The sequence below is a fragment of the Panicum hallii genome, chromosome 2, assembly GCF_002211085.1.
Source record: "Panicum hallii strain FIL2 chromosome 2, PHallii_v3.1, whole genome shotgun sequence".
NCBI lineage: Eukaryota > Viridiplantae > Streptophyta > Magnoliopsida > Poales > Poaceae > Panicum > Panicum hallii.
The window spans coordinates 34757619-34781792 of record NC_038043.1 but is presented as its reverse complement, the minus strand read 5'-3'; the positions used below and the strand labels follow the sequence as shown (position 1 = coordinate 34781792).

The window sequence follows — 24174 nt, the reverse complement described above, 5'->3', positions numbered from 1 at the left end:
TACGCATCGTTCAGCCTTGTTTTTGATTATTTTGCAAAAAAAGTTTAAATTTTTAAGAATTATAACTAAACCCAGCTCGTCCGGACCGTATAGCGACCGCGTTCACATATTATTCAGATATATTTTTGAAATAGAACCTCAAACTAACATTTATTTTAATATAAGGAAAGATAAATTTGATAATACCAACGTTTTAACCCCTCAACGCCACACCCCCGCGAGACACTTTTGCATTAACCCCTCCCACAGCCTCGAACTGCTCCCCGCCGCCGCTCCTCCTCCTCTCCGCCGCCGCCGCCGCCCGCTCCCGCGGGATTCGGATCCGGCGTGGGTGCGGCTCGGAGGAAGGGGCGCCACAAGAGCATCAGCTTCTTCGAGGAGGACCGCAAGTCGCGCCTGGGCGCGCACACCCCCGTGCACCAGTAATACGCGCGCGCCGCGGGCGGCGACCGCTCGCCGGGGCGCAAGGCGGCCGAGCCCGCGCGCCTCAGCATGTCTTCCGTGCCCGGGGTCGAGGTGCCCATCGTCGGCGGCCATCAACCACCGCCTTGCCGCGCTGCACCTGCTGGAGGGCGACGTGCACGCGCTGGCCGTCGCCCGGGGCGTCTTCTTCACGGCCTCCAACAGCATCCGGGTCCGCTCGTGGGCGGCGCCCGGCTGCTTCAACTGCGGCTACCTCGACGTGGGCCGCGGCTGCGTCCCGGCGCTCGCCGCGTGCGGGGGCACGCTCGTCACCTCCCACAGCCGCGACCACCACGTCCGGGTCTGGACCATCTGCGCCGCCGCCGTCTGTGACCACATCCGCAGGAGCAGCAGGATTTAGGCCTTTTTAGGTGAGTTTATGCCATCTTCCTTAACTTGCTTGTGTTTTGACTTGTGCCGTTGAGGTTAGCTTTCCTCCTGGGTTTGTAGGCTTAGCTGAGAAGTGGAGAAGACTTCCTATTTCAGCAATGCATCTTCCTTGGATGGTATTAGTGAGATTGCAGGTACAAAACATTAATGAATCAAGGTCACCAAAGACAATATTCTTAGGTTTATGTTTTTTGTGTTTTCTTAGGTACTGTCTAGAAATGTGCTTGGACTTGGTTGTCTTTGGTTCGTTTTCTTTGGTAGATTTAGATATGAAAAAGTTGTTTAAATGCATGCGTTGAGAAAAGAAATTATTTGTGATTTCAAATATTAGTTTTCTGCACCTTTCGTTTATTCTCAGTTTTCGTAATGAGATCATGAAGGTTCTTATGCTTTGCCTTAGTTAACTTTGAATATGCTTCCTGAAGACCAAATGCTGTTTATTTTACTGATTCAGATAGCAAAAATAAAAATAAAATACTGATTCAGAGGACTGTCGACAAATCTCCAGGTTTTCCATAATGAGAAACAGAGATTAGCCTCGCTATGAGCCTCCACGTCTCCATCTCAGGTAGGCCCTGCTGTCAGCCGCCAGCAAATCGCTGCATCGGCTCCTGTCACTCCGTGGAGGACGGCATATATGTATGCTGCATATATATTTAGGTTAACCTTATGTTCTAATGATAATTCGTGATAGTTTCCTGAAAAAGACAGCTTCCCTGCTTCCCTAGCCCGCTTTTGTGTGCCCTTCTTCTCCGGAAAGAAGAGTCCGATGCATAGGATCGGGAGTCTGCATCGACCTCCGCCTGCAAACTGTGTAGTATGGTGATTAGCTTTTGGTTTCAGTTAGTACCCAAAGCTACCAGCTAGGTTGTTTGGTAGCTATATGCATACTTGTTGTTGCATATAGAATTACGGTGCTCGGATGTGCTGTAATATTGATGCTCCAAATGCCGGACAAATACCTGATGTCCTGATGATAGGATAAAATTGGTGCTTGGATGTAACCATGGTGATCGGATGTACTTTGATGTTGATTGAGATGGCGGACAGACACCTAATGGATAGAGGGTGTGTTCGTTTCCTGGGGCCTAAAGTTTAGAGGGGTCACATCAAATAGAATCTTATCATTTAGAAGTGTTAAATAAAATCTAATTATAAAACTAATTGCAGAACCCCAGGGCTAATTCGCGAGACGAATCTAATGAGGTATATTAGATCATGATTAGCGGATGATTACTGTAGCATCACTGTGGCAAATTATGGATTAATTAGGCTCATTAAATTTGTCTCGCGAATTAGCATCCAGCTGTGCAAAAATTTTTATAAACAGATTTTATTTAATACTTCTAAATAGCAAGATTCTCTTTGATGTGATGGGTCTAAAGTTTAGAGGATAGGAAACGAACAGGCCCAGAATAGCCTGGTGCTCGGATATGTTGTAATATTTTATTATTTAGATGCCGGACAGACATCTGATAGCTTTCATTATTCAGATGCCAGACAGGCACCTGATAGCTTGGTGCTTAGATGTGTTGTAATATTATGATTTAAATGCCGGATAGATACCTATGTTAACATGTTGATGATATGCTTGTTACCAGATGTGGTGGTTTCATATTAGATTCATCTTATACCATGCATATAGTTTAATTGTTATTTTTTATTGTCTTATGGTTACTTACCTTTGATTGTTCAAACAGTAGGGTATGCAATGTTCTAGTACAGTTGAATGCTGCATCTCGCCTTGTGGCCAAATCGAGCGAGCGAGTCTGGCTGGGTGGATGGAGCGTGTTACATTTGAACCCTAAAGCTAGTAGTTGGACTGCTTGTTATCGCTAGTACCTACCACCAATGCAGGGGTAATTGCTGGTGGTAAGGGAAAAACATTTAACCTTTGAACCTGGTAATTTGTGTGTCCGCATTTAAGAAAGGATAAGTTTCCAGAATTAAAAAAAATCTAAATTACTCCCATGTGCTGGTGGCCTTTTCAAAATATTAGGATTATGTCATTCTCATTGCATAGTTTTATGGTATAATTATTAAGATTTAGAACTAGTTAATCAAGACGGATGAGTGTCATGGGGATGAAACTCCTCTTTCATCCTATGAAACTACTACTCATCTCTCCTGGTAATGACCCTGCCATGTCAGCAAGATGTGACATACAATTTAATGCTCATAAAACTTTTATAAAATCTTCCATTGAGACTTACTTTAATCTGCGTTAAAATTTCCGCATATGAAGCAACTTTGAGCAGAAGATGATCTTGAACCGAGAAGCCTCAAATGCTAGGAGAGAGTGACGATGAGAAGGACATCCCTCTCGGCCCTTTCAATGAAGCAACCATGTCCATCATGCAATAAAGATCAACGACTAGAGCTTGAGCTTGTGAATTTAATTAGTTGGTACGGTCCTTTATACCTATTTATACAGGTTATCCTTTCTCTTCCAAAGATGGGGAATACTCTAATTCACGAAATTGTGCCACTCCCTTTTGAGATGTTTGGTTCCATAACTGCATATTTGGTTGATGGTAATTGGTGGGAGGGGATATAAGTTTAGTCAAGATGGACACATTCATCATCACGTTGTAATATAGGGTCTGAATGGTTTGATACCAAAATGTGGGATATCAAAACGTGGGCATGCTAATTTTTTTACCAAAACTTTGGCAAATTTAAAATAGCACTTAGTTATGTGGACTACTTTTTTAACCTTCGACTAAACGAGTGCCAAAATTTATAGGCTTACCCATATTTTGGTATGGCACATTTTGGAAGTCAACCAATCAGACCTATAATTTTCATTTCTAAACCCCACAGGAATCCAAGGATATGAATTCCTTCTAAAACTCCTCCGAATTCTCTCAAAAAGCCAAACAAGAAAACGGGACTAATATTCAAACTGCCAAGTAAGTTCCTTTCACCAGCTCCCACCACTGATTTCCATAACCCTTCTCATGTGTTGCCAACGGCAAGAACATTTGAAAGCACACACAGGACTAAAACATTGCACACTGCCAACACATGATTATTAGTGTTGCTGGTTAACGTCACAGAAAAGCGTGTACGGGCTCCAGCTACACCAATTTGACCCTACACGTACAACTATATTATCCTCCAACCACCACCAGAGTAGTTCTCCGGCCCATTCTCTCGTCTCGTGCACATAAAGAATGCACTCCCCATCAGAGTGGAGACACCTGGCTGCGCGCAGATCACCCGAAGACATTTTTAAGAGACTTCTTTCTCACTCTCCTGTATCTCAAAATTCAAACACCAAAGCTGACCTTTTTGTCTCCGTACATGCACGTCAGCTACAAAATTCGTCGAATTTCCAGCCCATTCCACCAGGACCGATGACTTTTCTTTTTTCTTATCAGTACTAGCGGAGATGTACGTGCATGTGGCACGTGTTTAAAGTATAAATTATTTAAAAATAATTGGATTGCATCGAACTATTATTAAAAATCTTATTTGTTGCGTGATGGAATAACCAATTATATTTGCTATCTTTTGCTATCTAAAATTCTAAAAGAAAGCGATATTTAGCAACCCTTGATTAAATATGGAAGCATATTATTTTCACGTGGATATTTATGGAATTAATTAGTTAATAAATTGGCGAGGGACGTGGCGAGCCAGCGCTAATAGGAAGGAATGCCTAGCCTGGTTTGTTACCAATGGACATGAGTTTATTTGGAGCAGCTTCTCCCTCAGCCTTTTTGGGATCGTAACTTTCCATATATTTGCATTCAACTTTGCTTTTTTATCACCTGGCAAGCTTGCGTACTTCTCCCTTACCCTTTGCCGCTTAGCTTCCCTTTGATCGGTGGAATCACCTGCAAATATAAAAGAACCATGAATAGATCATTTGTTTATTAATCAAACCATGAAGCATGAAGCTTACACTAACAATATACTAAAAGAAGACAAGAAAAAATATCATCATCAACATCATGGATAACAGACTCCTTGTGTAATTGTCGCTTACGACGATTCAACGTGTTTGTGATATCTCCAATGGTCGATGACCATCCATTGTTAGAAAATACTCAATTGATCAAAATATACCATTTGCACAGAACCGTAACAAAAAAAACTACATGGATCATGGAACATATTAAAAATATATATCCAAAGTTAAATGAGAATAACATCTTACCTCTAGCAGTTTCAGCAAAGCGCTCGATCTTTCGTTGTCAGCGTGAAATACATGGCAGGCTGATTGGCATCCTGGTGCAACGGTGGCGAGTAGCACGCTAGAGGCGCCGCTCATGAGGATCAACATAGGGTGACCAAGTAAACATTCGAATACATGAATGCAGACAAGAAAAGAAAATCAATAAAGCATTTGAATGGATAATATAATCTTACCTCTACAAACTTCTGTGCACCATTGCATCTAGCAACAACCAAATAACCAGCGCAGCTTAATTTACACATCTATGGCCGGCTTCTAGCGGGACAGGGGCGCTAGTGACCTCCAGGGACAATGGGCGCCTGTGACCTCCAGGGACAATGGGCGCTGGTGCTGACGACCACACAATGTGCGACGTTAGGAGGTTCACGGAAAACGGGGTAACGCCGGACGACCAGGTAAACACGGATGATGTGTTACATCGGTGACCTAAGATATGATTTCAACGCTACGATGAATAACACCTCCTGCCTAACCAACATAAAGCTGCTATCATAACAAACATTGCAACATGGGTAGGAGGCAGACCTTGGCGTTGAAGCAACGTCCTGTTGGATGACTTCCGATCGGTGGAGAGGTCCTATCTTGAAAGAAGAAACTAGATGGTACCAGCTTCTTGGCGCGGTAGCGACAACAATGGGGTGAACAATTAACTATAGAGGTGTATGATTTTATAGGTGCAGTGATGAAAGGCAGGGAGACATCATACTTTTCGAAAAACTTCCTGCAGCCATAAGGGCATATGCAATTATCCTCTCGATTGATTGATAAGCTTCTTGCAGCCATAAGGGCATATGCAATTATCCTCTCGATTGATTGATAGGGATATCTTGATTGAGTATGGAAAAAATTTATGCTACTTAATTTATACCCATCCATTTATGCTACTCTATTTTCTATTTGACCGTATGAGTGATTCATAAGTAAGGAAAGATAATTCATAAGTCGAGTTTGTGCATAAGGAAAGAAATATACTAGGATCAATTTTCTCCCTTAATTATGCGCGTCTTGATGTTACAATTAGTTCCTTGATTGATTGATAGGGATATAGTATCAAAAGAATTCGTAATACTTAATTTATACTCTTCCATTTATAGTATTTTATTTCCTATTTATGCATAAGGAAAGAAATATCCAGGGATCAGTTTTCTCCCTTAGTTGTACACGTGAGGATGCCCCATGCGACGGGTGCACTGAGTGGGTATATAGAAGGTTTTGGTGAAATTATTTTTAGATTTTGGGTGGAATTATTTTTCTTCTATCAAAAAATAGTCTCCATCTCTTTTGGTAGGCTTGTCAAGCGGAACGTCCGTGAGTACTTTGGATTAAGATAATCTTAATAAGAAACAATTTCAATTATTTTAACTTAAAACTACTCCTACTACTACGAAGGAGACAAAAACCAAGCTGAACATCCAGAGCATCAACCAAACAGCAGCATCGATCGAGCAGCAGCGGCGGCGACAACGACCTCCGCGCAGCACGAGGCAGCAAACGTTGTACGCATCCTCCTCCGCGTCCAGGAATCCCGGGCCCACCGCGCACCCCGTCGCCGCCCGCTTCCTCGCGCCACCCCTGCTTCTTCTCCCCGGCGCTCTCTCCTCTAGATTCCAGAACCTCTTCCTCCGCACCCCGCCCTTGACCGGACCGCGCCCGCGCGAGACCAGGGGGTTCCGGCGCCGCCGCTGGGGGTTGAGGACGGCGATGGAGCTGGGCCTGAGCCTGGCCTCGGCCTCGCCGCCGGCGGGCGGGCTGGCGCAGCCGCCGCCCCTCGCGCCGCCGGGGAAGGAGCAGCAGGTGGCCGGCGTGGGGATCCTGCTGCAGATCTCCATGCTCGTGCTCTCCTTCGTGCTCGGGCACGTCCTGCGCCGCCACCGCTTCTACTACCTACCCGAGGCCAGCGCCTCGCTCCTCATCGGTACGTTGGCCTCGCGCACCGAACCCTATCTCCCCGGCCGCACTGCTTGGATTTGGGGAGTGATGAGTCCTAATGGACCGGCACGGGGAATGATTTTCGGGAAGCAAGAGGGTCGAATGGACCATTCCCAGAGCGATGATCACTTTTAAGCAGGGGTAGAAATTTAAGGGCAGGCGAGGCTGAAATGTTTGGCCTAGTGTGTACTGACAGTCCTACGCAGTTGATTCGTTTAGGACGGTGTTTTAGATGCTAGTGGTCTTAGCTCCGAAGTTCATTAAGCATACAGCATACTTCATTTAGTTTCTTGCTGGATTAGAGTGCGTGGGTAAAATTGGTTGGTAACGTGATGATCAGTTCATCTGCACTTATGTTCCTTGACATGCAGATCAATTCATCAGTACTTGTCTGAGGAGCTTATAAGTCACTCTCTTGTGTCCCTCACACAATGCGTAACATTTCAGTCCAACATCTCAAGTCTCCTTTACACTCTAAAGTAGCTGCTTAATGTTAACACCAGATGCCATCGTTATATGTCAACATTTATTTTGTAACTTCTCTGTGTTGCCAATTGCTTAGTCACCAAACATCACAGAAGATGACTTAAAAATACTTTCTTGGTATTTGTTATGAACTGACAAAATTCAGCACTTAGATTCATTATCAAATTCATGGATGATAGCAGTATGCAAATTACAAAAGAAACTTTGAATCACCAGTAAAGTTATTCAATTGCACAACTTCATGTGGTCATTTGCAATAGCTTATGTTCAATCAATGAGAACCTCTGGAAAGTAGTCTTGTATAGAAAATGTGCTTATGTGAAGCCAACTACCCAGGTTAGCCAACCAGTAAAACAATATGTAGGGAGAATAAAGTGGGGTCTTCATTATTTTTGTTCTTATTGTGGCCTTCTTAAATTGGTGGTTCCCTTTAGATTTGTTGCATTAATTTTTCTTTTTTCATGCATAGCACAGGCATTCTAAATATGCAACCTTTCATGTCTGTATTGCAGGTCTAGTTGTTGGTGGCCTTGCTAACATTTCAAATACAGAGACCAACACTAGGTTTGTATTGTTTTTGCAATTTGATGTACTATACGTCTTCAATATCTGTATGATGTTCATGAGTAATTTAGATTTGCATACGATTTGAGCATTATCCATTGATTGTCTTGTTTACTTCAATTTACAGGACGTGGTTCAACTTCCATGAAGAATTCTTCTTCTTGTTCTTATTACCTCCGATAATATTATATCCTTTTTTTTGCAATTCTTTTCTGTTACCACCGTTGATTTTCTTTATGAAACAAAGGTCCACTACCTCTCCTAAATCTTATTCATAAGCATCTGTACTGGAGTATTTCCTTTTGAATATTAAATTTGTATTCCTTGACTTCAATATACTCAATCAGGATTCAGCTTATCTCCGGTAAATACTTCACAACGGCTAAATTTTTCTTTATCTAAGCTACTTTTTAAAATCACTTCGCTGGTTTACAGAAACCATTCTTTGCAAACTTTGGGGCTATCGTAACTTTTGCCATTCTTGGGACGTTCATTGCTTCAGTTGTAACAGGGGTTCTTGTGTAAGCAATTGACAAACTCTGTTTGCTAGATTTTCTGAAATCTTATGTTTCCTGAGTCCATTCTTTATTATACTGCAGCTATCTTGGCGGACTGACATTTCTAATGTATAAACTTCCACTGGTTGAGTGCCTTATGTTTGGTGCGCTTATATCTGCAACCGATCCTGTCACAGTTCTATCGATATTCCAGGTACCTTGTTTTGTGTTCTTTTATCATTTTTGAACTTGTAGTTTGATATCATCATGAAAGCCATTTTATTGAAAACGTTTTGGCCTTCTTTTGATTTTTTTTATGGGATCAATGCAAATTTTGGTGAGGATTTAACCAGTCAATAACTTTAGTTGTTCTGTCCCTTGAAGAAGTTCCAATGTTTGCACTCCTCTCTGGAACATTACATGTTATTGTTTATTGCTACCTGTTAGCGATTTTTAAAGTACGCTCTTCAGTCTAGCTATCATTAAACATTAAGTTGGGGTTATAAAGAGGTATGCGGTATTTATTTTGATCATCCCGACCTGGTAACCATTATAAAGCGCAACTATGCGTCTGATATATGAGATTTTTTACTAGATATTTTGCTTTAAGTCTAGATCATTGCACCATGAAATTAGTAGAAAGTCTTGCTAACTGCTAAAATAAAATGTTAGCTTATGCAATTGAATCTTAGATGGCAACCTAAGCTGCAGCGTAAAATGACCAAGAAATGACTTGGACTTTACATATCCTACCTGGGTGGTTAAACCTGGAAAGGAAAAGGCTCATATTCCCACTATTTGATAAAAAACGCATCAAAATCTTAGGTGACACTATTTTCTCTCACCGTTCTGACCATTTTTGGTAGTTGTAAATCTCAACTTGAAAATCCATGATAATCAGTAGATGCTGTTTCATCAGAACAGAGTTCTTCTTTAGCTGTACAGTTATTGTAGATTTCATTTAGTATAGTGAAGTTGTGCTAAGCAGCCATTGTTACATATTCAACTAGAAGTGTCTTACCATCTTTCATTAACCAGAGTCTGTTGTTCCACTGGTACCCATGACACAAATTTAATGGAATATTTCTTGAAGATGGCAAATGTCGGATGCTGAAGATTTTGTCCATAACTGACAATACAAAACTCTTGAATTTGTTTCTGTGCAGGAACTGGGCTCTGATGTTAACTTGTATGCTTTGGTGTTTGGAGAATCCGTTTTGAATGATGCGGTCTGTTTTTTGCTTCTTTCCAGTGCATGCAAGAATAGTCAGTACTTGTATTTGTGACTAACCTACCTGTCTCCCTGTTTGGAAAGGACAGATGGCAATTTCTCTTTACAGGTTTGCTTCTGGCTATGGTATGATTTGTATCTTTTTAAGCCATGTGTTTCTTGCTTATGTATGTGCTTCTCGGCAGGACAATGTCATCAGTCAGAAGTCATGCAGCTGCCAGCGAGAACTTTTTTATGATGATTCTCCAGTTCCTTGAGACCTTTGTTGGTTCAATGTCATCAGGTTGCACTTCTGCTCCAAATTCAGTTGCCACATGGCTCTAAAGTTTATGAAACTGTGTTGTCAACAATTGCGTGTACTATGAGCTTTGGAACTTCACAGCTGCAAGATTTAGTACTGGGAAATTTCTGTTTTTACCACTTTTTTTACAATCTACGGCTTGATGTCATGCTTAAACTAAAAATAAGCAATTCACGGAACACAGATAGTCTAGATGCAAATTTCATTTCAACTGAATCTGCTGCAGCATTTGTCTCTTTGGTTTTTTGGTTCTTTCTGATTTAGTTTTTTTCCCGTCACTTTTCATTCATTGGCTTATATAACCACTCCATATCTTGATTTGCAGGTGTGGGAGTTGGATTTATCTCTGCTCTTATATCCTTCTCCTTTGTCTTAAATGCAAAACGTTGTTTCTACATATGAATGCACTAGCTATGTACGCATTTTACAATTTCTGTTGATCCAGTGTATGTGCTTTTTGCTTTTGCATCAGATGCATTGTGGAGCACATTTTGATATATCTCAATATCTTCTTCAGGCAACTTAGACAGCAATTTGTTCATCACATTATATTCTTAGACTTGTTCACCACGTTACATTCTTTCTTTCTTATTGGCATACATTCTATTTTTTTAAGTAAGATGCCTTATTTTTTTTGTCACCTAATACATTTGAGTAGTTAGTGAGTCAACAGTGTTGGCTTCTAGTAAGGCTGGTGTAAAATTGGAGCATTTAGGCAATAACTGCTTGCTCTACTGCGCATTGAGTTACTATATGATCTTGTGAGCCTTGACCACTTATTACCTGTTCAAATATGCTGGATTGGATGTTGACAAGTAAGTCACATCATACTGCCTATTTTCATGTTCCAGTTTTTTTTAATTATTGATACATGTTACTAATGCTTAATTTGCTGATTTGTTTACTGTTTCAGTCTGCAAAACTTGGAGTGCTGCCTTTTTGTTCTCTTTCCATATTTCTCGTAAGAAAACTTCTAAACTTCAATACCTTTCTTTCCTTCTGGAGATTTGTTTCAATGAAACTTTGCGAATTATTTGTAGGTATATGTTAGCCGAAGGACTTGGGTTGTCAGGGATTGTTTCTATATTATTCACGGGAATGGTAAGCACTATGTAATTTATTGCACTATACCATTGATGTTTATCTTGTGGCTATGCCTGACATATATTTCCTATTTATCATCAGGTTATGAAGCATTACACATACTCCAATCTTTCAGACAATTCACAGCGCTTTGTTTCTGCCTTTTTCCACTTGCTGTCATCTTTGGCTGAAACATTTGTGTAAGTATCAGGAGAACTTGTAGTTGAGTAATTTCCTAATTGGAAAATATAACCATACACTGTACCATATTGGCTGCTCCTGATTTTCTTTTAGGTTCATTTATATGGGCTTCGATATTGCCATGGAAGAGCATAGCTGGTCACATGTTGGCTTCATCTTCTTCTCAATTGTATCCTAAAAGTCCTCTTTTTAACAAAAGAATAATACCAGTTGTGACCCTTCAATTATTTTTAACTTTGCTTCCTTGACTTACTCAAAAATAGATATTCATAGTTGTTGCAAGGTACTGCTATGATCTCCCTTTACAACTCTTGCTAGATTGCATAGCCACATGTCTGTATTTATTTCTCCCTAGTTTGTAGCGATGCTCATTTTGGGACTTATATGATACTTTTATCATTGTGCAATGCCCATACTGATATTTAGATGAGAGGCTCATGCTTTACTGTTGGGCATCTATGGCAGTACTCTAGAAAAATGATATATTCTAAGTATTTAATCCATTCTGTACATGTTAAGCCTCCTGGGTTGTATAGCTGCTGCAGTTTTACTACTTTCATTTGTCGAGGAATTTATATCCAATATGTGGAGTAATATTTTTTTATTTGCCTTTTCTCAAGATAAACTAATGCATCTTTTTAATGTATAGGGCTGTAAATGTCTTTTCTTGTGCATACTTGGTTAACATGTCTAGGCCAGAACATCGCCGTATTCCTCTAAAGCATCAGAAAGCACTTTGGTTTAGCGGTTAGTGCCATTACAGTTATATGATTTTGTACTGTATGTGACCGACACTTTCATGAAGCTCACTGTTACTTTTGGACAAACAGGGCTTAGAGGGGCCATGGCTTTTGCACTTGCTCTCCAATCTGTGCATGAACTTCCTGAAGGACATGGAAAAACGATATTCACCACCACTACAGCCATTGTTGTGTTGACGGTACTTGCTTATTTTTGGCACTAGTTAGTTTTAACCAAAGCACACTTGAGACAAAGATATGGCACTTGCCAGTGTTCCTTAAGATAATGCCCTAGGCTTGTAGTTCCGTTACGACTGTGCATTTGACCCTTAGCATTTGCTGGTGGCCTGGTGCCTATTGCAAAGCTAAAATATACATTTTGCAAATTCATTTATTAAATGTCAGTAGCAACTAATCAAACTGCCATGCACATTCCGTCAAACAAACATATTTTCTTCGTAAAAGGTTGCAGTCATGGGCTTCCTGTAACATAACTACCACAATTTCTTCACAAGTATACTGAATTTCATGACTAATTACGCCTAATCATGCAGGTACTTCTTATTGGAGGGTCGACGGGAACTATGCTTGAAGCTTTGGATGTCGTTGGAGATGAAAACCCATCAATAGAAGTAAGGCTTGCTTGAACTATTTTTTTCTCTGAGAAAAAAAGCTAACTTCTTTTAGCTTATTTGTGTGAGTTGTATGACTATGACCAGTATATACTATATAGTATTGGGAGTCTGTAATGAATTCATATTTCGGTATGGACGCATAAACATTCAGTTTGACTCTAAAGTAGTAGTTATCGTATTTTACTTTACAATTATACATGGAAGAATCTTCTTGATACAAAATTGAGTGAATGACACTCCTGAACTTGGGTGCATCCTGCAAACTTGTGCAGTTTGCTTGAACACACACTGACCATTGTATTTTTGATTTAGGAGACGGATAAAGAGATGGGTTTGTAAATATGATTAGTGAAAATCTGATTTTTTTTTTCTGTGCTTAGTGAAAGTCTGGTTATTTTTATCCACATCTGATTTCATGCATTTATGTGCATTTTTGGTTATTTTGCTCTATTATTGTCATGTTATTTCCTTGCTTTTAATATATCTGAAGTTGCATCATTTCTATATTCCACCATTCTCAGAATTATGAAGACAACAATGGTTACATGCCTCCAACTTATGATGAAGGTACATCATCTGGGGGAGGATTGAGAATGAAACTCAAACAGTTTCACAAAAGGTATTTGTTTTGTATTTCCATTTGCTTACAAGTCGTCATGCAAACAATTGCTTATCCTTTTCTTTTTCTTTTGATGGTGCAGCACAACGTCATTCACTGCCCTTGATAAAAACTACCTGACTCCATTTTTCACCAGCCAGACTGACGACGATGATGACGACGATGACTTCAGTGAGTGACTTATTTTGTTTAACAAATGTGAAGTAAACGAGAGCTAACCCAGGCTATAGAAATCGATAAGTTGTGTGCATCTTGTTACTTGTATGGCATTATTATCTTCAGTATCTAGTCTCTACTATATCTTCTCAGTTTAGTTAGCAGTTCATGACGTGCAATTAATTCTATCTATAAACACTGAATCACCCACCTATTTCTGAGATTGTTTGTTCGACTCTGATTGATTTCGTTTCAGGTGGGCAACCCCAAAACCGAAGAGTAAGATTCTATGATCAATAGCAGAATTTGGGGTTCCACTTATCAAGCAAAATACACGGAGCAGAACTGACGGCATGATGGTGTGTACGATTGGATTGAACCAAGTATAGGAGCATACTTAGTTGAGTAGCATATGGCAGAGGATATCTGTAGGACAGAAATCATAAGGCTCAAATCAACTCTTATGGGGATGAGGATAGCCCGGCCGCATGTACATATGTCTGTAGAGGCCTCCTTGAGAACTTGGTGGAGCTCCAGATGAAAAGCAGGGTATTGCTGGAAATTTGTCTGGTTGTAGCCTTTACCGTTGTGTTAATTTTAATAACCCAGACATTATGATTGTTTACTATGTCCGCTGGGAAGCGTTTGTTGTAAAGTGGCAAGATCGCAGCAGCAGTCTCACTGGCTGAAGTACAGTGTTATTCATCCAACTGGACCATGTGGGAATAAAAAAAAAACTTCTAGTAAAAAATCACAAGGTGGTTCGTGTAATGCAATGAATGGTTTAGGATTTGAGCTTGTAGTGAACTAAAGGTAGTTCAGGAAAGTTCTGCTCTACTTTGCAGGCGAGTCAAAGTTTAGTGGCACACTAGCATCCTGACTGATCACTTTCTAATGAGAATTGGGAACATAAACTTGTCTTTCAATATAAGACGGGGCTAGCCCCCTTTATCTTGAAGAGAACATAAAATCAAAATGCCTAATGTAGATGTTGACATGCACTGAAGTCTGAGGACGGAGATTCATGTTTTCGTTATGAGCTCTGCTAGTTTAACCATAATAAAGTTTAGTTTCCTAAAGTGAAATGCGAATCTATATCTCGTTGTTGTCGATGGGCGCGTTGCCTAGCATCTATCTAAAACGGAACTACAAAATCACTTCCGCTGCTGAAAAAAAGAAGATAGCAACAAAACCACATGTAATTGATGACATTCATTTGCTCGTTCACGAACATCGATGGAAATGGAGGAACATTATATTATCCATGTACCTTGTTAGTTTAGATTGCAGTTGCAACCGGATTTTGGGCTGGACTAGGCCTGGGCATAAAAACCGAAAACCGAATGCTGAAACCGAAATAACCGAAACCGAAACTGAAAACACCGAAACCGATCTAACCAAAAGCTATTTCGGTTGTCATTCCTCAGAAACCGAAATAAATTTCGGTATTCGGTTTTTATTCGGTTTAAACCGAATAAACCGAAAAGCCCAGTATGTTACAGGCTTACAGCCCAGCGGGCAGCGGCGGCCCAGCCCATTACCAACAAACCCTATCCCTAGGCTAATCCCGTGACGGTCTCAGGCTCCCAGTCCCAGGCTCGAGTGCCCGTGCCGAACTTGGAAGCATCGGATTTGATTTGTTTGAACTTTGAACCATGTTTTTATTGAACTAATTGATATGCAGCTATGTACTGTTATATGCTGATATATCTGTTATATGCTGTTCGGTTTTTTTCGGTAAAACCGAAATACCGAACCGAATAAATCGAAAACCGAACGCTCGTTTTACAGTTTCTCATATACAATTTCGGTTTCTGTTTTTCATTAACCGAATTTCTGAAAAAATCGAAATACCGAACCGAATTAATTCGGTTAACCGAATGGCCAGGCCTAGGCTGGACAAATGGGCTCGCTGTACAGCCACGTGTTGGTAGGAAATGCGCTACATAGTGACGCCACTGCACGTGCCAGAGTGTTTGTTTTCTTGCCAACCGAAAGTGCCATCGTCCCATCGAATACATAGAGAAACAAAAACTGAAAGGCTCCGTCCCAACGTTCGTTTTTCCCTTTTCAGAGTATACTATAAGCACATAGAAAGATCTTTGTCCTAAGGACAGCAACAAAAGAACCCCAGTTACATGCTCCCTCCACATATAAGATCAGATCAGAAGGAGACACAAGGACGCAACCTCTTGCACGCCTTGCAAGTTGCAACAGCTGGGAGCTGCCAGACCCCGCGCCTCCATTTTCAGATGCTCCCAATCTCCACCTCCAGATTGGACATCAGCCAGCAGAACACTCCTCCACAAGAGCCTTTGCTTGTCGAGTTGCTAGCCTCTCCAGGCTCCAGCTTCTCCAAGCAGACATTGTAAGCTGCCAGATGTCTCACCTTGCACAGGACAACCCGTTGTTTAACATCTGCAACATGGATCACCACATTTGAGACAAACCCTTGCTTCCATGTTGCCCACCGGTTTCTTTTCTCACATAACCAAGGTTTGGCCACTGCCTCAATGCAAAAAGGTTTCTACAGCAGATGTGTTCAGCTTCAACACCTCAGCTAGGCCCCTCCAACATCTCCCTAGCAACAGTACAATAAAAATAGAAGAGAGAGACAACTACAAGTCCCATCCTCATGGACTCCAGGTGGGATGTGCAACTTCCAAACTGCCGGCCTATTGATTGGAGTCACCCCAGTTCCATCTCTATGATTTTTACTTCTCTTTGTATGATACGGCCCTAGCGGTCGTTGCTCGTCATGATGTGTCAGACAATAATGCGATGTTCATATCAAAGGATCCTGTTATTGTTCTGATGACTACTCTCTATAGAGCATTATTTATAGTTAGGGAGTTGCTTCTCGCATTTTCTCAGATATGTATAACAGGAAAATTTGTTTACGGTCTGCCGTGATTTGCACCAACCTGATAATAAGATTAGAACTGAAAAGCACGAGGATGAAATTAGTGCTGACAGCAGGGGAAATGAGTGTAGCCCAAAATACAGTAGTTGAATGTGCTGCAGGAAAAATAAGAATCTTTGGCTCTATCATCAGCATTCAACAATAATGGCTCGATCAAGGCCGACTACTGGAGACTACTGTACCTAATTAAACGAGTTGTTCAGTGCAATCAGACCTCCCAAATTTCTCATAGATGTAAGATGTATTCCAAGAATACAATTCAGAATACAATTGGTATTCCAAGACCAAACTATAACGAATTTTAGTGCAGTCTAGCTACTAGCTCCAGTTGGTATTCCAAGCCCCAAACTACTGACACACGCTTGTCTCCTTTACTGAAGGAATAAAAAGCGCTAGCGATTTTCGCAACAGATGTATCTTTTGTGCTATATATAGTTATACACACTGATTCAACCAGCTAGTTGAGCAAATTACGAAGGTACCACTTGATGCGGGACTACTTCTCGACATTCAGCACGGTGACGTCGCAGCGGATGACGAGGCTGTCGTCCTCCATGAGAGGCAGCGCCGAGCTCTGCTCCTTGGCCGTGGCCAGGACGTCAACTGAAACGATTCGGATTTTTGAAATGAAAATCCGATTCCTTATATTTTCGTGATAGTCCTGAATCAAACGTTATCATATACAAAACTCATTTAAGATATGTATCATAGTCATGCACCGCGAAAAGCCATTACATGGATTTATTAACTACATAGTCCAAATGATTGTAGTACGGTCCCAATACAAGCCCCTTGGGCTAAAACGATAAAGCACAAAGCGGAAAGCGGTAATTAGGCTTCTGGACCATCCTTCATCTTTTGGAATCTCCACCACAGACAACCTTGAGCGTAGCACGGGCCTTAATCTTGTCATCCTTCATCTTTGAGGTCGAACACCTAGTTGGATCCTGCATCTACCTAACTATCCCTGAGGAATAGGATATGTCCACATCAACATCCGTATGCAAGGTTTAAGTGGACTATACTTAAGGTATAACAAAACCACCAAGTCGGTGCGAGAAATCCCACTCCTCGCACCTCAACTGCCCCAGACAGGAAGTCATCACTAGAGGAAGGTAGAAAGCATGAGTAACACTAACTAATAAGAGCAACAGAAGAGTAGGGTTGTCCATGACCGAGAACGCGGCTATACGTATAGTTTTCACCCTGCAGGGGTTGTACACCTGGACCCACTCGAATCGAAGCCAGCCAGAAGCGACCTAACTGAACGACGAGTCGCTGAACTACTAAGAAAGAAACTAGTAGCCTCGGTACCATCCGACTTTCCCGGGTATTGGGCGCATCCTCCCGCAAAAGGTCGCCTCGGGACTATGAAGCCTCCCTTGCATCTCGAGGGGAACGTGAGGTCAGCACCCCCCTGCACCGATACTTGATCCTCCTACTGGCTTGGTACCGCACTTGCTAGCCCCCGATTAGGCCCACCCGCATAATAGGTAAGTAGTGTGCACGCTTAACATAGTCCCACAAATTATAATTACTCTCAACCGGTCCTCATATGCCGAAACAAGCATCTTCATCACATGTGTATCTACCGCAATGGTCCGCAACTGCATCCATTACGGGTGCCTTCAACTCCTCAACCAAGTAACCATAAAGTTGTACCCACCATAGGTACTCCGTAGGGTGTGCCAAGATACACACCCTAAGCCCTCGATCCAAGATCGAGTTAAGTTCGCTCGCTCCCGGCTAAAAAGCCCTATGCATCAACTCCTCATAAGTGTGACTCCATTCACGCCAAGACTATCCATCCATTCCCACACATACACATGCAAAGCATAGCAAGGCATCTCATAGATATATCAAGTGTATATGAAAGAAAGGAGTTCAGGTAAATAAAGAGACTATGCAGGTTCATCTCATAGTAGCTCAACATAGAGCAATAGTATATCTAGTAAGCAATGCCTAATAGGTATTCAGATCATAGATGGGCGTGAACCTGGCGTCTCTTCGTAGTCTTCGTGGGCCTCCTGGGTCTGGACGTGCACACCACTTACCCACTATGCGGGTGGGCCTGGTCCGGGGCTAGTAAGTGCGGTACCAAGCCGGTAGGAGGATCGAATATCGTTGCAGGGGGAGGTGGTGCTGACCTCACGTTCCCATGAGACGCAAGGGAGGCTTCACAGTCCCGGGGTGACCTCTTGTGGGAGGATGCGCCCAAGATCCGGGAAAGTCGGATGATACCGATGCTACTAGTTTCTATGTTAGTAGATCGATGACTTGTCGTTCAGTTGGGTCGCTCCTGACTGGCTTTGATTTAAGTGGGTGCAGGTATACTATTCCTGCAGGGTGAAAACTATACGTATAGCCACGTTCTCAGTCGTGGACAACTCTACTCTTCTGTTGCTCTTATTAGTAGTGTTACACATGCTTTCTACCTCCCTCTAGTGATAACTTTCTGCCTGGGGCAGCTGAGGTACGAGGAATGGGAGTTCTCGCACCGACTTGGTGGTTTTGGAAGGTGTTGGACTGGGAGTCCTGGGTGCCGGAATGGCCCGGGATCGGAGTTTGGATGATGATATATCTTGATGATGCGCATGCATAGGCAACCCCAGTTTATCTCCTTAAATTTTTTTATACCTTTAGTATAGTTCACTTAAAGCTTGCATGTGACGTGGACCTATCCCATTCCTTGGTGATAGTTTGGTAGATGCAGGATCCAACCAGGAGTTCGACCCCAAAGATGAAGGATGACAAGATTAAGGCCCGTACTACGCTCAAGTTTACCTGTGGTGGAGATTCCATAAGATGAAGGATGGTCCAGAAGCCTAGTTATTGCCTTTTGCTTTATGGTCCAGAAGCCTAGTTATCGCTTTCCGCTTTCTGCTTGATCGTTTTAGCCCAAGGGGCTTGTATTGGGATCGTACTACAATCCTTTGGATTATGCAGTTAATAAACCCATGTAATGGCTTTTCGCGCTGTATGACTATGATATGTATTTGGAATGAGTTCTGTACGTGATAGCGCTTGATCCAGGGACTATCACGAAGGTACATGGAGTCGGATTTTCATTTCAAAAATTTGGGTCGTTTCAGTTGGTATTAGAGCAGAGCGGGGCAGGCGGCGTCAGTGTGGGAGGAGCGGAGCGGGTGGCGTCGAGAGAAAGGGGAAAAGCAATAGTGGGGCTGATGAGCGGGCTCGGGCGATCAGCGGGTGAGAGGGTGTGGTGGTGGAGCTGGGCTAGAGGTGCTGGAGCTGGCGAGCCGTGCGTGGGAACGGGTCATAATGGCTGGGTGGTTTTGGTCGGGCCGGTTCAGGGTTTAGGCTAGATTGGGGTTTGGGTTAGCGGATCGGGCTAGGGCTAGGTAACGAGTTAGAGTTTTGTAGATTCGGGTAGGGTTAGTGTCATGTGTGTTAGAGACTTAGGTGGGTCCACACAGAGTAAGTTAGCTTTTGAATTTAAATTTGAAGGGTGCACTTCAAATTTAAATTCCACACAATTTCAAACAAGGAAAAAGATAAATCCCAAAATGGAATTCAATAAACAAGGTAGATCCAATTAATCCAAACAACCCCAAATATAATCACACTAGCAATGTTTCCCTTAATTAACTTCATGATTTTGATTACTAGAAATTTTAGAAGGGTAGAATTCAAACTTAAATGGATTTAACTACGGCATCACCACAAAAATTTTTAAAGTTCACATTTTTCAACTTATGAATATTCCGGAAAAATCCGGGATGTTATAGTCTCCCCCACCAGAAGAATCTCGTCCCCGAGATTAAAGGCTTACTAGGGTTTCGCTAAGGTGAGGGTTACTAGTTCAAGTGGGTTACCGCGTTCCAGGGCGGTAATCAAGGCACATTCTCTTCAGTCCATCTTTCCTTCTTGACTTGGTCGTATCTCGAGGCTTATACCTAGTGTTCTCCACTAGGCTCTTCAAGACTTACCAAATGTCGCAATCGTGTTGGGGTCCAATTTACGGTGATTTTTTTTAGCCAGGTACCCAAATCTATGTTATCCGTGCTCCTTCGGTATTTTCCTAGCTTTTCCAAAACTGAGTCTCCGTCCAAACCGAAGTATCAAGCAATAACCAATTCCTGGTTCCATAGGCTATGCAAGCAATTACCGGGTATTATTGGCTAGTGCCATATGGCTTAGATCTCGAGTATCATCCATCATACGACGTGGTTAAGAACCTCAAATGCTCGTCCTTGTTTCCCCACAACTTGCTCCCCTTATTTCTTCAATCCTCTTGGGGCAGCAAGGCTATGAGTACGCACTTCTTTTCCAATCATTTGTCAACTCCAACTTCTGATGGTTCGCGAATATATCACTTATTCCTTGGGCGTCTTACTTCTCAATTTTAGTGTTTCGGTCGGTTTTAGAGTAGGGATTTCTCTTTACTTCATCCTTCACCGTGTTTGTTCGGTCTCTTGCTCATTTTACTTCAAGTCCGGTGCTTATCCATATATCCTTATACCCACATACCCATCCCGGGTACGAGGAAGAGTATGATCCCTTCTGGAGCCGTTCAGACTCCTCATGATCTTTCAGCGATTAAGCATGGTCACATCTCTATGGCATGCTTAGCGAGCTGGTATACCTCTTCTTCAAGAGTTCGGTGATTCACTTCGTGCTTCCTTCACTTCGTGCTTCCTTCGTGATTTCTCACGTATCTGAAGTGTTTTCATACTTAGGATGTACATGTGGCACCTGCTTTCCAACTTCGCCTCCTATTACGAGGCCTTGCGTACAGTTTATATTGGAGTGGTCCAAGTCCAGGTCGGGCACTTCTCGCATAGGAAGGGTCTCAGAATCCATAATTCCATACCAACGTTTCATGTTTACTTTGTTTAATCCATTCGTTGGCGCACACCTAGTGAGTTCCTCACTCAGGTACTAGCGCCATCCAACACAATTACTCCTCACATCTGGAGTAGGCTAAGGGTCTGCTGATCCTTTTCATTACCCGCGGTTCTTGGCAAATCCCATTATTATCTCGCACTGATGACACTCTTGACGTGTATCCATTCTAGGCGGGTTACTCGTTATTACCTTTGGTGCAGCTGGTACTCCTACTCCTCATGTTGCGTGGCTTGGTTCCGGTTGCTACTAAAGCAAGCTGAACCCTATTCTTTGGGCTTCACATTCTAGTCTACCTTCTGCCTATCAAGGCGAAAGTCTTCTTCCTTCTGGTCCTATGAAGATGTTCATTATTCCTCATCCCCATTGGTTTAGTCTGCACATTCGAGGCTGTGATTTTTTTTTTGCCATGAAGCTGTGTCTATTCAAACTTTGAAATAAGGAATTCATAAATGTAATGCGATGTAACAGGGTTACTTACAAGAGATGTACTTATATTCTGATTGTTTGCTTGCATTGGCACATCCGTTTCTTGCATCTTGAAGTGCTGCTTCAATGATTGCTGTATTTTTTTTCAAGATTCATTGTGTCATCGATCTGTATTTATTATGACCGGAGAGCATTTTTCAACATTCACGTATAGTAAACGCAGGAGCCGCGGCGGCCTGTGCGTCAGATACTTCATTGCTAGTTTCACGTATTGTAAGTTGATCTGCATATTAAGACTCAACTTGTTATAGGAATGCCCTTTTTTGTACAGACAAGTATAATTTTTATTTGAAAATTGATGTTCAAGTAACATACCTATGTCTATCAAGGTTCAGAATAAAGCAAAACATCTAACATTGCGCCTGAACAAAATAAAAAATTCAAGGATCTGAACCAAAAGTTAAGTTCATAAGGGACCATCAGAAACAGAACGTATTTACAAGAAGCCCTGGCCAACACAGCATTTCACAGTACATCAAAACAGAAGAAAGAGTCCAGGTTAATCCTCTGCCCGGCAAATAAGCAACTACCTCTGGCTGGCCTTGAGCATCCATTGAAGGTCGTTGACAACGGCGGCAAAGACAGGACGCAGCTGCCTTCACTTGACCATGAAGACACTGCGGCAAACAGGAAGCATCTGTTTTCGCACTTGATCTCCTTGGAAGATAGCTGCCTAACCACAGGGCTGAGACGATTTGCAACGGGCCTGCCAATCTGTAGAACAAAATATAGCAGCGAATAAAATATAGCAGGAGTCAGCAGACCATGCATGCAAACAGTTAAGTAGTTTAGTACACAAGCAGGGTCATGGGAAAAAAACTTTGAATAAAGCTCGATTGCCAGTGCATGGAAACGATCCATTTGCTCAGTCCACACATGGGTGTTGGTACGCATCTCCGTATTAAAAGTCTGATTTGCCAGGTACTCCAGGCTAACATACCCGTTCGCCTCCATTCGGTACCCTGCAGAAATAAAGCAATAAAATAATAAGATCCATTTCAAGATTTACTCAGTAAATGATGCATGGAGAAATCTCAGAAAAGTAATTTTAACTACAGAAACAGTCATACAAACCTGTTTGTACTACATCCGTCATTCCAATTACTAGTATATAAAAAAATTGCAGCCACTCTAGAAAAAAATGCATCATGACCATGTTTCTGCTCAGGGAGCTGTGATCAACGAAAGCAATTTAGCATGCTGTCGGTAATCACCTGTCAGCGCATCCCCATGCGAACAGCAGTCATATTTAGTTAAAGATTTAAATCACATAATTTTGAACAAAATTAATTTTGAAACAATAGTCAACAGATAGCAATGAACAGATGAATATTGTTATGTAACCATTCTCTTTTACCCATTAATCAACCATTCCACTGTACCAAATCCATCATAATATATTTGCATACATTGGCTGTATGCGATACTTAATAAATCTGAGCGATTTGCAACGTCAAGGGCGCACTGACCTATGAATGCGGGTGGGGGGGGGGGGGGGGGGCAACAAGGATGATCGTCCTCACAACGCCAACGAGGAGCACCAGAGCAGTTGCCAGGATGCCGTCGCCGCCTCCAACGCATAGAAATCAGGCGGCCATGAGGAGGAGGCGCCTGTACAGGGACTAGGCACCCGTTCTTCAGGCGGCCCTGCGTGCACGACAACGGGCGGCGGCCTGACAAAATTGACGAGGGACGGCGGTCTGAAACGGAGAAGGGCCACACGGAGGGGATGGGGGCTGAGCACCCATTCTTCAGATCTGCAAGGGAGGAGGCACGACGGCGAGCGGCGGGCGGAGTCCTTCTGTGTGTGATGGGCGGAGGAGGCACGACGGCGGGGCGGCAGCCTAGTCTCGCGAGTCGCGAGATTGACAAGGGGGCGGCGGCCTGGGATGGCACACGCGCAAGGGGTGTGGGGCTAAAATGCAAAAAAACTAAAAATTTTCCTCAACTTATATTAAGTTACTAATGATAATCTTACCCCTTGGTTGGATTTTTTATATACTACGTACTACCAAGTGGTAGTATTGGGCGCCGTAAAAGATCTCTATTTTTTTGCGAGGTTCTCTGAGCTCTTCAGCTCTAAACAATTTACAAAAGATACAGTAGCTTGTAGTTTTTCCCTGTCAAAAGAAAGAGAGTTTACTATCATCTTTGTTTATAATTCCAATAACACCAGAAATCAGATCAGATATGATAGTACGCGCATCCTCAAGATTAATTAGGTCATAAACCACTCGATGTCACTCGAGTTAGTTGTTCTGGAGCGAAATGCCCACTAGGGCCAGCGCTGATGGTCACAAGCTACCAAAACCAAGCAGCTGTGGTATTCGGCCACGCAGAAAGGCAGTTTCACACGATCCCGGTAGAGGTTGGACACCAGAAGGGACTTGCAATTTAT

General features: G+C 42.4%; 1 protein-coding gene and 2 long non-coding RNA genes across 3 annotated transcripts; 2 read left to right on the top strand and 1 right to left on the bottom strand.

The window, feature by feature from the left end:
* Nucleotides 1–226: 226 nt before the first annotated feature.
* Nucleotides 227–1856, top strand: LOC112882522. Its single transcript, XR_003226679.1, has 3 exons — nt 227–833; nt 913–986; nt 1361–1856. It is a non-coding gene; the product is annotated as an uncharacterized LOC112882522 (long non-coding RNA).
* A 4625-nt stretch (nt 1857–6481) lies between these two features.
* On the top strand, nt 6482–14208 carry LOC112881133 (sodium/hydrogen exchanger 6-like). The gene is made up of 22 exons (XM_025945830.1): nt 6482–6971; nt 7984–8035; nt 8163–8222; nt 8375–8399; nt 8471–8556; nt 8635–8746; nt 9699–9761; nt 9853–9872; nt 9949–10046; nt 10390–10418; nt 10848–10879; nt 10978–11025; nt 11105–11165; nt 11250–11347; nt 11442–11517; nt 11612–11631; nt 11998–12095; nt 12179–12288; nt 12643–12720; nt 13245–13342; nt 13425–13513; nt 13755–14208. Exons 1-22 carry the CDS (start codon nt 6758–6760, stop codon nt 13796–13798), a joined length of 1611 nt encoding a protein of 536 aa, XP_025801615.1. The 5' UTR covers nt 6482–6757; the 3' UTR covers nt 13799–14208.
* A 7924-nt stretch (nt 14209–22132) lies between these two features.
* Nucleotides 22133–23679, bottom strand: LOC112882688. Its single transcript, XR_003226696.1, has 2 exons — nt 23300–23679; nt 22133–22738 (listed from the first exon to the last, which is right to left on the bottom strand). It is a non-coding gene; the product is annotated as an uncharacterized LOC112882688 (long non-coding RNA).
* Nucleotides 23680–24174: the final 495 nt, after the last annotated feature.

Excerpts from the sequence above, each read along its gene's own strand:
- LOC112881133 (XM_025945830.1), top strand. The coding sequence starts at position 6,758 with ATGGAGCTGGGCCTGAGCCTGGCCTCGGCCTCGCCGCCGGCGGGCGGG. Across the intron at positions 10,047-10,389 it reads TGTTGGTTCAATGTCATCAG|GTGTGGGAGTTGGATTTATC; the intron begins GTTGCACTTCTG and ends CTTGATTTGCAG. Across the intron at positions 12,721-13,244 it reads ATGAAAACCCATCAATAGAA|AATTATGAAGACAACAATGG; the intron begins GTAAGGCTTGCT and ends CACCATTCTCAG.